Here is a 17,022-nt window from a genome sequence, read left to right on the forward strand (position 1 = left end):
CCTCAGACCCTAAGGCTCCTCTCTTTCCCCCAATGGGTCTCGTTACTCCCACGTCCCTCAGCATGGGCGCCCGGGGAAGATTGTTCCCCTTTCGCGTTAACACGGTGTCTCCAAGGTCCTCTCGCGCCACAGAGGCCGCTCTAGCCCCGCTTCCCAGGCGGCTCAGCTTCGCCACCTGCCATCGCCTCACCTCTGCGCGCTCCCCCATTCTTGTGCATGCCCTTGCCGCAGTCCACCTCCCGCCCTCCCCAAACACGCCTACAGCCCCACTTCCTCTGCTGAGCATCGTCCTTCCGGCCGGGCTCCTTTCTCATTCGCTGGCTGAACGCTTCCTTGTGGTTCGGGCACCCCGAGGGCGCCACAGCGGCTGCTGCAGCCTGTGCCCCAAGGTTTGGCCCCGCTCTTTCGGCTGTGAGCGTCCATGTTGTTGGCGACGACATGTGGCGCCTCCCGGGACTCCTAAGCCGAAGTGAGAGGCGTCGGAGCCGCAAGTCTCCAGGCAGTTGATACTCGGAATTGGAGGAGGGGGCGGTCGGGAAGACAGAGCCAAAGCAACAGTGGGCGGGGCTAGAGCTGAGGAAAGGCGGAACCTAAAGGAGGGTGCTGCACACCAGCCCACCAGGCCTTTGGAATTTGAGGTGTGGGTGGGGCTACTGGGAAGAGGGTAGAGATTATAGAGTTTAGCGCCAAGGAGGTGGGTGGGGCCACTGAAAGGGGAGGAGCCAAATAGCAGGAGATGGTGGTGGAGTCGGTGAAAGGTGTAGCGCAGGGGTCCCCAAACTACTGCCCGGGGCCGCATGCGGCCCCCTGAGGCCATTTATCCGGCCCCCGCCGCACTTCCGGAAGGGGCACCTCTTTCATTGGTGGTCAGTGAGAGGGATATAGTTCCCATTGAAATACTGGTCAGTTTGTTGATTTAAATTTACTTGTTCTTTATTTTAAATATTGTATTTGTTCCCATTTTGTTTTTTTACTTTAAAATAAGATATGTGCAGTGTGCTTAGGGATTTGTTCATAGTTTTTTTTTATAGTCCGGCCCTCCAACGGTCTGAGGGACAGTGAACTGGCCCCCTGTGTAAAAAGTTTGGGGACCCCTGGTGTAGAGGCTGATGGAGTAGGCAGAGCCAATGAAAAGAAGCAGGATCGAGAGACAAATTGCTCCACATATTGAGCTAGATTTTGTGTATGAATGCCTGGTTGTTTTAGAACTGTGGTGGTCAGCCCTATGGTTTATTGGTTCTGGGGTGGCGCACTAGAATGTGTACTAGGCAAATGATTCATATGTATATCCTTTAAGAACCTTTGCAGAGTCAGATGCTAGAGCAGGGGTAGTCAACCTTTTTATACCTACCGCCCACTTTTGTATCTCTGTTAGTAGTAAAATTTTCTAACCGCCCACCGGTTCCACAGTAATGGTGATTTATAAAGTAGGGAAGTAACTTTACTTTATAAAATTTATAAAGCAGAGTTACAGCATATAATAATAATTACTTACCAAGTACTTTAGGTCGGATTTTTGCTAAATTTGGCAGAATAAATCTTTATAAAACAACTTACTATAGTTAAATCTATCTTTTTATTTATACTTTGGTTGCTCCACTACTGCACACCATGAAAGCTGGAATGCCCACTAGTGGGCGGCAGGGACCAGGCTGACTACCACTGGGCTAGAGATACCTGGGTTCCTGGGGTGGGCCTCTGTCAAGTATCAGAGGGAAGATTGGTGGACTTGTCATTACCTCAACCCTGTTTATGTCGAGGTCTCTGATTTTTTGTTGCTCTGCACAGCTCTTCCCCGTCTGCTAGGACCTGGCCTCCGGGGTGTGACCCCCAAGACCACCAGCCCAGATGGGTCTCAGGCTACTTCCTCGACCCTGCTGGTCTCTCTGCCAAGCTTTGACAGGTGAGCCACTGCCATTCTGTCACCTGTCTCCTCTCCTGGCCTCTGGGACAGAACTTAATGGCCTCTATTGCATCATCTAGGTCAGGCCCCCATGGCTCAGGTCCAGGCACAAGCAGGGGCCCACGGTCCCATGGATGGAAGGATGGCTTCCAGTGGATGTCTGGCCGTGTCTCCCCGAACACCTTGTGGGATGCCATATCATGGGTAAGGCTTCCTCAGTCCTGTCCTTGACCTTCAATGTGGATGAAAGTGATCCTGCATGGAAGTAGAGCCTAGAAGCAAGAGCTAGGACATCATTGTGACTACACTGAAATTCTGAGTAACCTGTGGCACTGGAGCATATTTAGGGAGATAGAGCCACTCCTATCCCCTGCACTCCATGTATTTATTTCTCCTTTTATTCATTGAACATTTCTTTAACACCTCTCTGAGCCAGGCATTTTTGGTAGGCACTAGGGAATTAGCAGAGAACAATGTAGATATGATTTTTACCTTCATGGAGTTTATAATAAATAATGGTAAATAGCTAATATTTTATTTATTAATGTAAAGTACTATATGTGTATTGTCTTGTTTAATCCTTACAAAAATCCTGCAAAGGAGCCCTGGGCAGATAGCTTGGTTGGTTAAAGTGTCATCCCTAAGCACAGAGGTTGCCAGTTCCATCCCTGGTCAGGGCACATACAGAAACATGTCTGTAGTCCTCTCTCTCTCTCTCTCTCTCTCTCTTTCTCCAGTAAATAAGCTTTAAAAAAAAATCTTGTATAGGAAATATCTCCATTTCATAGATGAGGAAACTTATGTTCTTAAACTTTAGGTAACATGCTCAAAGTCACACAGCTTTTAACTAGAGGAGCCAGATTTGACTCTGGAGCTCATACTCTTGCCTACCATGCTCTATAGCTTGGTTGCTGCACCTAATATGGCTTGTAAAAACACCTACTACAGATCCTGGCCCCATAATAGTTGCTCAGTAAATATTTATTGAATCTGATCTCTAAAGTCAGATACTCATTCTAATAGGGCAGAATCTTTGCCTTCCAGGTTGTGTTTATAAGATATTCTGAATAAAGTTGGCACACACATCATTCTTGTATCTGTCATATCTCATCCCTATCACTTCTGTTCTGTATACTTTGGGCAAGTGACTTTACCTCTCTGAGCCTCAGTTGTCCCATCTGTAAATAGGTGTCATTGGCACAGGTGAGCCAGGAGTGTCTTCATGACAGGGGCACTTTTGTCTGGGGATCTGTAGACTAGAGGCATAACACACCTTGGAGAGGGAATCATTTTCCCATTTTGTCAAATATCCAAACCCGAGGGCAATCCCACAGTGAGTCCTTTTGGAAACTGGACCTGGATCCCAAGAGTCCCATTGCCATCCCCAGATCTGACACTACTGTCCATGTGAAAGGGCCTGAGTATAGGCTGTCCCCAGTGCCCTGGGTACATGGGCCTGTTATTGACAGTGCCAACACCTTTTCTCCCTTCTGGCCTCAGCTCATGTATCACCCCAGTAGAGAGGGTTTCCCTGATTACCTATCTGGTCAGGTCTCCCTCTTATACTCTGATTTGTTTTTCTTTTGGCATTTACCATAATTTGTAGTTATTGTATTGATTTCTCTGTGTACTTGGGTTTTTCTTTCTCCCTCAGTGAATATATATATAAACTGTCTGCCCTGTTTATCATTATATCCAGTGCCTGTTGCAACAATAAGTATTTGGGTGTCCTTTTCTATATACAGGGAGGGACAGGGAAGACCAAGCAGTCACTGGGCTGGGAGGACGCTTAGGTCTTCTGCAGACCTGTTGAAAAAGAGACAGGGTCAACCATCCTGGACCTGTGAATGTGTGTGTGGTGGGGTGCCTGGTGGGGGTCGGGGAAGGGAGGAGCTGTGCCCAGGTTAGAGAAAGGGTGAATCTGGCGAGGAGCTCTGACCTGTCGCTGCATTTGTGGCAGAGCCCGAACTTACCACATTATCTTTTGGCCTGCTTAGACTTCGTTTTTTTAGTAACTGACCTACGCATTTATTCAGCATATATATCTTAGCACTCTACTAGGTGCCAGGGATACATTGGTGAGGAAAACAGACATGGTTCCTGCCCTCGTGGTACTTTAAGACTAACAGGAGAGTCAGACCTTAGAACAGTGGTCCCCAACCCCCGGGCCGTGGACCGGTACCGGTCTGTGGACCATTTGGTACCGGTCCGCAGAGAAAGAATAAATAACTTACATTATTTCCGTTTTATTTATATTTAAGTCTGAACAATGTTTTATTTTTTAAAAATGACCAGATTCCCTCTGTTACATCCATCTAAGACTCACTCTTGACGCTTGTCTTGGTCACGTGATACATTTATCCGTCCCACCCTAAAGGCCGGTCCGTGAAAATATTTTCTGACATTAAACCGGTCCGTGGCCCAAAAAAGGTTGGGGACCACTGCCTTAGGAGAATAATTGTAGGGATGCTTACTTAAGTCCCAGTAGATCAGGGCTCCAGAGGGCATGCTTGGGTGCCGTGAGAGGAGGGAGTGGCGGAGCTGTGCCAGCCAGGAGTCAGGAAAGGCTTCTTGAAGTGATGCTTGAGCTGGAGGCTGAGACTGTACGAGCTGACTGGAGGAAAGTTCTGTCCCTGATGTGCTGTCTTTTTCCCAGGGCACTCTGGCTGTGCTGGCCCTGCAGCTGGCAAAGCAGCTCCACTTCCAGGCATCCCTGCCAGCAGGACCTCGGCGAGCGGAGCGTGGCTCTTGGCGCAGTCCCCTGGACTGTTTCCTCTCATCTCCCCTGTGGCAGCCGTGCTCCTGTGAGTTTTCGGTTCTGGGGACAGGAGGGCTGGGCTGAGACTTTCTCTGGGCCAGGAAGCATCTCTGGACACACCTCAGGAAAAGAGCCATTAGCAGTTCCTTGCCTTTCCTATCTGAAGTCAGAGAAAGAGGAATGTGAGGAAGTTCTGTCCACCCAGGGTGTGGGCCATACCTACCCTCCAGTGTCCTCCCATCACCTTCCATGGAGGGAGCCCCACAGGGTTCAGGATACTTTAGATCCTGGGTGTGGCTTCCTGCCTACCCCTCTGCCAGTTCGGTCATTCTCTGCTCAGTCATTCATTAATAAATGAGTCCTTATTTAGTAGCTATTATGTGCCATGGTATACTAGTCTTGTGTCTCTGAACAAGTCACTTTAAGCTTCCCTTTGCCTTAGTTTCTTCATTTATAAAATGAGATAATAATAAAACCTACCACGTAGATTTCTTGGGAGGACTAAATGAATTAATATATATCAAAGATGTATATGCCTGACACATAGTTAGTGCTCAGTATTAGTTTAAGTTCTTGTCCTCATTATTATGATGTAATCATTATCAATATTACCATCAAACAAGTGTTAGGTACTGGAGCTACAACAGTGAGTAAGTAAAGCAGGTGCCTCCCTGCTACTGGAAGGATTCAAGGAGAAGAGTGGGTTGTGCTTAGGGCAGGAGATCAGCGTAAATGTGGGCCCCTCTAGACCCCTGTGGTAGGAAGCCAGTTCTTCCTTTGGTCCCCAGAACTTCAGGGAGGACTCAGTCAAGTCTGAACAGGCTATACTGATCCCCTTCTGATGTGACTGCTGTTGCGGACTCTTTACAGCACTGCGAAGGCACATTCTCCCCAGTCCTGATGGCCCAGCTGCCAGACTCACTAGCCTCAGAGAACCCAGGCTGGGCCAGGAAGAACCCTCCACTCAGAGCGAGAGCCGCTCCTCACACAGTTCCTTGAGAGCAGCCGGTCTTCAAGATCCTTCTGAGGAAGGTATGTCCCCACCCCTAGAGTCAGCAGAAAGTGGGGATGGGGGGTGTTGGGCAATGAACATTTCTTGGCTGTGTGTGCAAATTAAGGGACTTGTCATTCCTGAGGCCCCGTGCTTCCTGGGTAGTTCAGAATTATTGTGGTTCTGAGCAGTGGAGCTGGATGGAGGGGCTGGGAGACTGGGAAGGTGAGAGAAAAGGAGAAAAGACTTTCTCCTTTGCCCTGGCTGGGTGTCGGCCATTTCCCCTGCAGATCCCAGTGATACTGGCTTGCTGCATGCCGGAGGTAGCTTCAGCTCCAGGGCCAATCCGGCCCAGCCTCGGCCTGCTGGTGAAAAGGAGGTATTTGTCCAGATTCGGCCACTTGTATCTTTATAACATTGCCCTGGACAGTGGCAATTCCAGTGAACCATCCCACGATGAGTCTTTGTATTTCTTCCCCAGGAACAAGATCTGTCAAAAACGCTTTCCCTCGAGGAGGCTGTGACTTCCATTCAGCAGCTCTTTCAGCTTAGCGTTTCCATCGCTTTCAACTTCCTGGGTAACTGGGTGGACCCTGCCTCAGGGCAGGCAGATGGGAAAATGGAAAGGGTATGGAGAAGGTCAAATAGAGTCAGGGTAGGGAGTGGTTTAAACTAGACAGAGTTGATTTTCTCCCAGGTAGGTCGGCCAAATCTGGCATGGCGGCACAGTGGTGTCAGGGACCCATTCACATCCAAACTTTTCTGCCATTCTTAAAGCTGGCTCCCGTCTTGAGGTCCTATTTGGTCTTAACTCCTGTCTTCATATCCATATTCCAGTCAGCAGGAAGTGGGAAGGTAGGAAAGCTAAAGGGCCCCTCCTTCCCGTTAAGGACATGACCTAGGAGTTGCACAAATCAGTGTCCAGAATGTAGGCTTATGGACACCATTAGTTGTAGAAAAGACTGGGAAATGTGGTCTTTAGGTGAATGACCATGTGCCTACCCGAAAATTCTGTTACTGTGTAAGGAGAAAATAAGTCTTGGAGGCCACCTTAACATTCTCTGCTGCACATAGGCAAGAACAAGCTCCTGAGGTTTGTAACAGGCCCTCAGTGCATGAATAGGAACTTCTGGCCCACATCTGGAAACTCCAGATGCCCCTCCACCATTTGTCCTGGTTTCCACAGTGATTTGGCATAGATTTCAGACATTCTAATGTGGAGACCCAGGACGGTGGGTCAGAGGCTGGGATTCATTCAAAATAAATTTATTGAGCATTCATTTTTTGCTCATTCCTGTTTTAGGTGTTGGGGATACAGTTTTTCATGAGAGAAAATGTTTTTATTTATTTATTTTCATTTTTTGCATGCCAGAGAGAAAGATGAGACAAAACAAAGTATTTACTAATGAAACTAATATGAGATGAGGAAGAGACAAACAATAAGTTGGCGAACAAAGAGAATTTCAGATGGTGATAAAAAATGAAGATAAGTAAACAGGCAAATGTGTTAGTGATTTGGGCAAGGAACAGCCTTCGATTTGGAAGGCCTCACTGATGGGAAGGTCCTTGTGCTAAGACCTGATTAACAAAGACAAGTCAGTTTTGTTGTCATCTGGAGAAAGAGCTTTTTAATTATACAGGTATCAGGTGCTCAAATCTACAGCACATCTCTGTACACTATACCGTGTTCTCCCCCCAAGTCACGTCTTCGACTGTCACCATTTATCTCCCCATTCCCTCCTCCACTTCCCTCCACCCCCACCGGCAGTCACCACATGCTGTCGTCTGTGTCCATGAATGAGAAGGATCTTTTCAAGTAGAGGTGACAGCAAGTGCCAAGGTCCTGAGATGGATTAATTTTGTTTTTTTAGAAGAACGAAAGAATCTGGTCACAGGGAGAGTGAAGTCAGAAAAGCAGGCAGGGGCCAGATCAAGTGAGGTTTTCTAAGCCACGATACAGTGTGGATTTTCTAAATGAGGCAGGAAACCATTAGAGGGTTTTACACTGAAGTAGGAAGAGGGACAGTCACATGATCTGATATACTTTTTCAAAGATCTCTCTGGCTGTTGTGTGGACAGATGTGGACTGTAGGGATGCCAGAGGGGGAACAGGAGACTAGGTTGAGCTGTTACTGATGACTAAGCACAATGTGATAGTGGCTTGGTGAGGGTTAAAGGCAGAGGAGACCGAGAGGAGTAGATGGATCAGGGTCTGTTGACAGGGCCAGCGTGGTGAGTGGGGACAGGATGGGATCCTTTGCCCTCTTAAGTCTTCTCAAGGACAAGAGGGCTCTGTTAATCCTGGAAAGAGAGTTTTCAGGCAGCAAGGAGGCAACTTCTAATTCAGTGCTGGCTGAATGCAACCTTGCTTCTACCTCATTAACTTCCTGTGATTTTGATGGGCATATAGTCTCTTCTGAGAATTTCATTGCCCATTCCTTCATTCATATATTCATTTATTCAGCAATTGCTAAGCACTATGACAGAACACAAAAGGAGCATAAACCATAATCATATTTTGCATTTGTATAGAGCTTTCACCCTATGCAAAGTTATTTCTTCTACATTCTTTATCTGCTTCTGCCTCCAGGATTTTACAGCCTAATTGAACAGACAGGGCTTGTACTCTTGAAACAGTTTAGTTCGTAGAAAAAGGCTTGTATTTTAAGCAAGTGCCAAAAAATTGCTTAAAGCCTGAGTGTGGTCTGCAGGTTCTAGAGCAGAAACCAGATGTGAAGGCCTGATGGTGGAGGCAGAGAAAGCTATCCAGGCAGGAGAAACAGCTTGAGTTAAGGCTTAGAGTTGATACGTGGCTGTGCCCAGCCCCTCTCTTGTTTTCCTTTTGGTCTGGAGGGTAAAAGAGTATTACTTGGAGCTGGACACACTGCAGTCCCAGTCTTTGCTGTCTTACATTATGTCTCAGGGAGTCTTCATAAAGCAATGGTAACAGTATCAGCTGGGTCAGGTTGTGTTGATTACAAACAGCCTAAACCCACTCTGGCCAGCTTAAACACAATAGGTATCTATTGAGATCTGTTGACCTGCCAAGCCTCAGAAAGGACAGGAATCAGGGAAGGCCCAGGGATCAAGGAGGCAGTAACTGATAGTGTCTTCAAAGTGCTGTCCTCAGGATAAACCTGCGAAAGCTGTCTTCTGTTGCAAGGAGATCAAGAGTCCGATTCCTGAGGGAGGGTCTCACTGGCTGGGAAGAGAGGAGGCATGTTGATTGACAGCACTGGGAGGAGGGCTGTTCCCAAAGAGAAATCAGGATGCTGTTATAGAGGATGGTGATGAGGGCAGAGCCCAGATGTGTGTGGCATATCAGTGAAGTATTTGGAGGATGGAAATATATGCAAATTCTCCAGCACATAAAAGAAAGAAAGAAGCCAGTGGGTCCCTGGCTGAGGATGTGGGGAAGTTCCCAGAGGAAGCTGTGAGTATTTATGCCTCTGCTTTCTTTCAGGGACAGAGAACATGAGAAATGGGGATTACACAACAGCGTTTTCCTACTTTCAGAAAGCAGCAGAGCATGGCTACAGCAAAGCACAGTACAACGAGGGCTTGTGTCACGAGTATGGCAGAGGCACTGCCAGGGATCTCAGCAAGGTACTGCACCTCCTCTCCTGCCCAGACCCATCCCCTGTGCCCTAAGGCCCAGAGTCACCTCCAGAAATGAGCAGTGGGCAGAGCTTGGGGAAAGTCCCATCTCTCTCCCAGCTGTGAGGGAAACATTTTTTTTAAACTTCTAGGAATTTAGACACCAAGCTCAGGCAGGCTAGGGCCCTTGTCTTTCTTCTTTGCAGCTGTATTCTCAGGGCCTAGAATGTTACTTTGGTGAGTGGGTTAATTAATTCTAAAAAGCAGGATAAGTACATGAAAATGTTATTTTTAAAATTGTATTGGATGGCAAAGACAAGACAAGCAACCTGAAGTTTCCTCAATAGAGAATTGGTTAATAACATCTATGTGGGCCTTAAGAAGAATGTGCTAGATCTATCTTTATTGGCAGGGAAAGACATTATAATGTATTGTTATATGAAAAAAATGGATGACAAAATAGTGTAGTTCTCTCTATACACAGATATTTATGTGTGTATATAAATATATAATGTATATGTGTACATATGTAAATACATATATATGAAGAAATTTGCAAGGCTGTTAACAGAATGATCAAAAATTAACAGAATGATCATTAGGAGGAAGGATTTCTTGGGATTGTATGTTTCTATTTTTTGTTTTATCTGTATTTAAAATTTTTCAGCTACCTGCATTTTCTGACTAATCTATAATGATTATGTATTATTTCCTTCAAATAATATTTAAACATCTCACTCAAAAAGTCAGCTGATGGAGTTACCAGTTGACAGTGTTTCTCCCTTTGCCCCAGGCAGTCCATTGTTACCAGCTGGCTGCCAGCCAGGGCCACAGTCTGGCTCAGTACCGCTGTGCCAGGTGTCTGCTACAAGATCCTGCCTTCTTGTGGGACCCCGAGCGGCAGAGGGCAGTGTCCATGATGAAGCAGGCTGCAGACTCCGGCTTGAGAGAAGTGCGTGGCGTGGGTGGCATGCCCTTGGGCACCTGGGCCGTGCAGGGCATGGCAGTGACCAGTATATGTGTTTCCTTCCCCCTGACCACAGGCCCAAGCTTTCCTCGGGGTGCTTTTCACCAAGGAGCCATACCTGGACGAGCAGAGAGCTGTGAAATATCTTTGGCTTGCAGCCAAAAATGGGGTATGCGGTCTCCAGTGTCCAGTCATGTCGGGGCTTGACTCTGATAAAGGAAGTGACTTTGGAACTGGTACCAAGTTCTGTTGTGTTCAGGGGACCTTTTGATAGGAGTATTAGGCTGGCTTCCATCCTTAACTCGGTTGATTTACCACGTGACCTTGATTATTTTAGAGAGAGAACATTGATTTGTTTTTCCACTTATTTATGCATTCATTGGTTGATTCTTGGGTGTGCCCGGACCAGGGATTTAACCTGCAACCTTGGTGTATCAGGACGATGCTCTAACCAACTGATTTAACCGGCCAGGTCCCCATGTGACCTTTGCACAAGTCCAGTGGCATGCTAGAGCTGGCTCACACCAGCCTGTGAAAACTGTTGGTGGTGTGAAGTCAACTATGGTAGGAGAATTTGTACCATAGAAGTTGCTAAATGCTACAAAGCAGGACATTTTCCCCTGGAGAGTCAGATGTTAAATATTAACCAGCACACTACTGGGCCGGTCACTTGTTGATCCAAACCTGTTCCCTCATCTCTAAAATTGGGATAATAATGCCTGCCTTACTGCTACTTCACAGGGTTGTTGTGAGGATCAAAATCTGACTAAGATAACAGATGTGAACGCACTTTGTGGGTTGTACACACAAAAGACACATCGTTACATCCAGGGAATTCAGGAGACACTGCAGTGAAGACCCCGAGCAGTTGTGGGGCTGGAAATGTCTGGTTGTCTGGAAACTGGGGGCATTGGCATCCAGGCAGCATGACTCAGAGTTTGTTCCATACACAGAGCATTCATTTTATGGGACATTTTTAAGTAATATGAGAGGAGAAAGGGTCAGTTCGGTTGGGGAAATACTGAGTTAAAGGAGTATCTTCAATGCAAGAGATCCCAGAGCTTTTGGTCACTGCATCACTGAGAAACTTCTGTACTTTGCTGTATTCCTCAGTGTGTTTGACCGGTGTATTTTTTTAGTGCATCTTGAAGGCCAGGTGCACTGGGTGAAAGCAAGCAGGTGCTGGACCAGGATATTCCTGCATAGGCTCTGTGCTTGTCTTCGTTTTCTGGCCAAAAACGCTGATGGCTTCATTGTACTCTTGAACATTAGAATACTTGCCCCTTTTCACTCATTGTTGCCCTAAATGTCTGTAGTAGCCATCAGAAGGGACGGGTGTCACCAACCAGTGCTGTCCTCTATGTCTCTTTCCTAGAAAGGGCCGCAGAGCCTTGCCTGGGCTGAGTGGGCCTCATGGCCACATGCTGGGCAGGCAGGGCAGCCTGGCCTGCTTAGTTGCCTGGCATGCTAGGCAGAGAAATGCACAGAGGGGTGTCAGGTAACCCTGTGTTGGGGCACAGACCTCTACCAGGAAGTCTGTCTTCCTAGATTTGTGCTGAACAGGTGTAGTTTTGGCCTTGCAAATACCCAGTACTGTATTCTGACCAGCCTGTAGCCATGAGTCCACCACATCTATTGCATAGACTTTGGTCTATATGGTATAGAAACTCCTTCCAGAAATTTAACTGTAGAAGGTAGAAGAGAAATTGAATCAGGGTTGGGAATCAGCGAAGTGTTTTGTTTTGTTTTAAGTGGGAAGATTGAATATAATGAAAAAATTCTAGTAGAGAGGAAGAGTTTAATGATGCAGCAGCTCAAGGTATGACAATAATCTAAGCACTTTTCGTATACTAATGCACTTAATCCTCACGACAACACGATAAGGTAGGTGCATTATTATGCCCACTTTATAGCTGAGGGGACTGAGACACGGAGACTAGACGTGGGCTAACATGCCTGAGGTTACACAGCTGGTAGGTGGTGGGGCCAAGGTTGGAAGCCAGGCGGTCTGGCTGTGTAGACTGGGCTTCTAACCTGACCCAACACTGCCTCTCCGTGGAGAGAGAGGATCTGAGCCATGGGCAAAGGAGCCAGCCTTTTAATCTTTCCAGGATGAATGCTTTCTCTGTAATGTACGCTGTGCAGCCCTCTTGGCAGAAATTCAGGAAGCGCTGGGGAAGCCTAGCCTCTACCCCTGCTCCTGGCTCTTTCAGGGTCACGTAGGAGCCTGACTCGCAGGTTTCCCAGAGCTGCGCTGAGTGCTTCCTGCAGCCTTCACTTCCGCATGCTTTCAGCACCAGCCTCAGCGAGAAGCCGATACCCTGCTCACGCGGGACTGCCTCTGGGTGGAGGGATCCCCATCTCCATTGTGTCGGATGGGCCCCAGGCCGCTGGCTTTTATTTTTGAGATCCCGTGGTACAGGAAGGGCCAGTGCTGGGCCTTGACCCTGCCTGGATGGAGCCCCAGCATCCCTGACTGCTCTGCCCACCTCCTGCCTCAGCATTCTGGGTCTTGAGTCCTGCATGTATGTGTATCTGTGTCTGTCCATTTTCTGCTTTAGGACTCACAGAGCAGGTACCACTTGGGAATCTGCTATGAGAAGGGCCTTGGTGTGCAGAGGAGCCTGGGAGAGGCTGTGAGGTGTTACCAGCAGTCAGCGGCTCTGGGGAATGAGCCCGCCCGGGAGAGGCTGCGGACCCTCTTTTCCATGGAGGCAGCAGGTACAGACGCAAGTCAAAGCCAATGGCGTCCCCTCCTGAGCTCGGTGCCCTGTGACAGGGAAGGGGGTGGCGATAGCTCTTGGTCTCCTCGTCATTTCCTGCCTCAGTGGTGGGTAAGAGCACAACTTCTCAAGTCAGATAAACCTGTTTTAACCCTACGTTACTCATTTTGGTGATTGTAAGGATTAAATGAGACGACTGCAAAAGGCTTAGCACAGCCTGGCACACAGTAGGTATTAAATGAATAGTAGCTGCTCTGGTGATTCTCCAGAAGAGACCATGTCCCAAGGCTGCCTCAGTCCCCAGCCCTGCTCTACCTTGAGTCATTTGGGCTGGCATGGGTCAGCAGTGCCAGGGGGAACCAGCTCCTTTAAGAATTCCTTGCTCCAAAGTAAGAATCCAAGAATACAGCATAAGTAAAAATTACTCTTACCTCTCTCTCCTCGCAGCTCGGGCCAAGGACTTGGCAGTCACAGGATCGAAGTCCTTCTCCAGCCCCTCCCTCTACAGCCTGAACACCCTGCTGGAAGGAGCCTCACACCTCCCACATGCTGCGAGCACAGGGAACCTTGGCCTCCGCTGTAGAAGTGGCCGTCTCGGAGCCAGCCCCGGAGCCCCCAGCAGGGCTGTCCCCCCACACCCGTCCCCCTTGGAGGGGAGTCTCGTTAGACTGGGTTTTGGCTAAGGTGAGATCATGCACGGTCAATAAAAATAAGTGTCAGTATCCTTTTCAGGGTAGAAATTCCAGTAGGAACCAGGTTCTCAAGCAATTTCAAGGACATGGCTAATAAATGACTTTGGTCTTTCCCCCCAGTTGGTAGCCTCACAGATGAGCAATGGATACAATTACAGGCATTTCTGGTCTGTGCACGAAAAGGATTCATTCAGTGACCTGTGAAAAACTGTACTGAAGGGTTCAGAGACCCTGGTCCTCACCTCAGCCTTTGTCTTTGAGCAAATCAGTTACCTTCTCCCTCCTCATTTCCTCAAGCTCAGACTGCATCATTCGTCTTCCCAGCATCTGATATGTATGTCTTTGGTGTTTCACAAGAGGATTTTGGGTCGTACTCAAATGCCTATTTTTTGTTTTAGTAGTTTTATATTTAATGTATAATATAAAATATGATTAGCATATTATAGATTCATAGATGTTAAGAGTAGAGAATTGCCCTGGCCGGTTGGCTGAGTGGTAGACTGTCAGCCAGACGTGTAGATGTCCCGGGTTCATTTCCTGGTCAGGGCACACAGTAGAAGTGACCATCTGTTTCTCCACCCTCCCCTTTCTCTCTCTCTCTCTCTCTCTCTCTCTCTCTCTCTCCCCCTCTCTCTTTCTGTCTTCTCCTCCCACAGCCATGGCTCGATTGGTTCGAGCGATTGGCCCAGGGTGCTGAAGATGGCTCCTAGAGCCTCCACTTCAGGTGCTAAGAATAACTTGGGGTGAGCATGGCCCCACCTGGTCAGAGCATCAGCCCCAGACGGGGGTTGCCAGGTGGATCTTGGTTGGGGAACATGTGGGAGTCTATCTCTGTCTCCCCTCCTCTCACTTGGAAAAAGAAGAAAAAAAAAAAGAATAGGGAATCAAGTTAAAGGAAAACATTGTGACAGTACATAAAGGAAAGCAAGGATCCAGAGAGGTGGTTCCACAAACGGCTGACACTCGGGGAACACTGAATCAGCTCACTTGTGTTCATCGCCAGCGGATTCGTGATTGTCTGACTGGAAGGAAGGAGTTTCTTGTCTAAATGCCTGATGTATCTGCTTGACTTGTTTCAGACCTACTCACTTCAACCTCAAAGGTGGAGCCTGTGGGTTCTCAGAGAGATGCCACTACTTGAGTCGAAAGAAGAAGCCAGTATCCACCCAGCTTCCCAAAGATCCTTAAGTACTTGCCTCAGCACAGTAAAGAAGAAAGTGTGTGAAGACCCAGGGTCTGGCCATTTCACTTTGCATGGCTATGGCACCTTGAAGCAGTGAGTAGCCTGACTCACTGTTTCCTCAGCTGTAAACTGAGGGCAGTAGTGTCTGCCCTCCTACCCTCCAGGGCCGACAGGCATTTCACTGTGGAAAGGACTTTGGTGCTCACCTAGGCCTGAGGAGGCAGAGTAAAGCCCGTGTTTACATGGCTGTATGAGTCACCAGGCCAGGGGTGGACCCAGGCCTCCTGACCCCTTGCCTGAGGGCTCTTTTGCTCCATTCACACTGTAATTTCGTGTGAAAGTGTTTTTGTCCTGCTGATGTGAGGGAGGGAGTGGAGATTGAGCACCTGGACTCTTGGAGCAGGGGAGTGGATTTTGAGATCTTTGATTGTGAAGGGTGTGCCAGAAATGGATTGGAGTTTAATAAAGCAGATGTGGGATTATCTCATCACTGTGCCCTTGAGTGTGTTGGGGAGAGCCAGGGAGACAGGCACGGGGAGCTGAAAGCCGAGGCTCCATTCTCGTCTCTAAACTTTCCATTAACCAATTTAAAGGGTCTTAAAAGCTTCTCCAAGAGAGAGACTTGGAAAAAAATGATTTCTGAGTCAACGCTAATGACTCCAATTACTGAATCTGTGAATAGCTGTGCCCTGGCTTTTGGATGTTAGCCCAAGTTCAATAGCGTAGATGTGGTTGAGAGTGGGGTATGGGAGGGACTGAGGACCAAAACCCCTAGTGATTGTTCAAATGGGAAAGACCACCCAGCTTGGCCAGTTCAAGGGTGGGAGGAGTTGGGGGGTGTCCACATTGCGCTCTCTGCTGTTCAGCCCTTTCACCAGCCTCTAGTGGTCCTGTCATACTTTCCTGTCACCCCTGTAGCCCTAAGCTTCCTCCAGTTCCAGTGCCTCCCCTGATCCTGCTTCCTTTCCAGGGCAGCCCTGCACACTCTCCTCACCCTCACGTCCCCTCGTGTGGGGGCAGGGATCTTGTCTTTGTACTCCAATATCCTCAGCACTTAGCACAAGGTCCCGTGCGGGTAGGGGCTCAGTGCACACACTGGTTAAAGCTCAGAGTTTTAAGCTGTGCAATGCACTAATCTCTCTGCAGAAAATAAAGGTTTCTGTGGTCAGATAAGTTTGGGAAACGCTGCACTAGACATCCTTTTTTTTATAGATTCACAGTGCATGTCAGTATCTTCAAGGTTCCAAGAAGTCTTACAGAAATGGACCTGGTTAACCCAGTGTTTTCCTGGTGGAGTTGAGCTCCAGCCCCTGCAGATTGCCCATGAACCTTTGTGGGACACCCTCTGTACAAAATATCACTTCTGGTCCTCTAGAGGAGCCCCACTCGCCAGCCTCTTCCCCTCCTGTTGTCATTTTGGGTTCTGTGATTACCACTTCCTCCTGACCATGCCTGGGGCCAGGGGGTCGGTCAGACTGTCCAGGGAGACTGGATGTCCTGTGATGTTGGCCAGATATGGCCCTCCCCTTCCAGTGATTACAGATTAAGTACTGATTCAATCTGGGGCGCCAAACATGGAGGTGGCATATTTTTAAGCTTTCCTTGTGGAGAGGGAAGGATGGGAGAGTTATGAGAGAGATGTTGTCAGGGGACCGAAACTCCTTGGCTGTTCAGTCATTGTGGCCTCCACACAGCCCTAGGGGAGGGGCTTCATCGGCAGACCAGAACCATTGTGCTTTTGCCATTAAAATTCTGTTATTAATGACTCATTGTCAGTGCCCTGAAAGGAAATGTGAGTGGAGGATGGGGTGGCCCCAGTCAGGGCCAGCCTAGGTCAGGATACTGGGTGACCTGAGGTTAAGGGTCTGGTGCCTTCAGCAATGAGACCTTTATATGAGGCTTTTCTGCCTCATTTTTCTTATCCTGAGATGCTGTTTTCAGGGAGTCCTGATTCTACAGTGGGAGCAAGGCTGTTTGGTTCATTGTATCTTCAGCACTAATAAATGTTCAGTAAATATTTACTCAATGAACGAATGATTCTATGCATTGCCCCTTCACCCAACAACAAACCTACCCTGTGCCTAGTCTGTGCTTTAAATATCTGTTGAAGGATTGAGTCTATATACCCGCCCCACTGCTACTCCCAGGGCTACTTTTGACAAGTAATTGCTCAGCAGATACAAAATGTTTGTTGAATGAGTGTTTCTG

The 17,022-nt window shown here is 48.0% G+C and overlaps 1 protein-coding gene across 3 annotated transcripts; it reads left to right on the forward strand.

The window, feature by feature from the left end:
* Window positions 1-307: 307 nt before the first annotated feature.
* DELE1 (DAP3 binding cell death enhancer 1) lies at window positions 308-16,840 on the forward strand. Of its 3 annotated transcripts, none has more exons than XM_066341409.1 (13): window positions 308-469; window positions 1,789-1,903; window positions 1,984-2,107; window positions 4,560-4,707; window positions 5,532-5,693; window positions 5,943-6,031; window positions 6,134-6,230; window positions 9,116-9,258; window positions 10,043-10,201; window positions 10,293-10,385; window positions 12,778-12,937; window positions 13,387-13,623; window positions 14,288-16,840. In XM_066341409.1, the coding sequence occupies exons 1-12, from the start codon at window positions 439-441 to the stop codon at window positions 13,620-13,622; spliced, it is 1,557 nt and encodes a 518-aa protein (XP_066197506.1). In that variant the 5' UTR covers window positions 308-438; the 3' UTR covers window position 13,623; window positions 14,288-16,840. The 3 variants fall into 3 exon arrangements, with proteins under 3 accessions (XP_066197506.1, XP_066197505.1, XP_066197507.1); XM_066341408.1 differs by having other exon boundaries at window positions 309-469; window positions 14,711-16,840; XM_066341410.1 differs by lacking the exons at window positions 5,943-6,031; window positions 6,134-6,230 and having other exon boundaries at window positions 309-469; window positions 14,711-16,840.
* The last annotated feature ends 182 nt before the right edge of the window (window positions 16,841-17,022 follow it).

This window comes from Saccopteryx leptura, chromosome 6 (genome assembly GCF_036850995.1).
Source record: "Saccopteryx leptura isolate mSacLep1 chromosome 6, mSacLep1_pri_phased_curated, whole genome shotgun sequence".
Classification (NCBI taxonomy): Eukaryota; Metazoa; Chordata; class Mammalia; order Chiroptera; family Emballonuridae; genus Saccopteryx; species Saccopteryx leptura.

Bases quoted from the DNA above. Each gene is read 5' to 3' on its own strand.
- DELE1 (XM_066341409.1), top strand. From the start codon at position 439: ATGTGGCGCCTCCCGGGACTCCTAAGCCGAA. The intron at 1,904-1,983 runs GTGAGCCACTGC...TGCATCATCTAG, and splicing joins TCTCTGCCAAGCTTTGACAG to GTCAGGCCCCCATGGCTCAG. The intron at 6,231-9,115 runs GTAACTGGGTGG...GCTTTCTTTCAG, and splicing joins CATCGCTTTCAACTTCCTGG to GGACAGAGAACATGAGAAAT.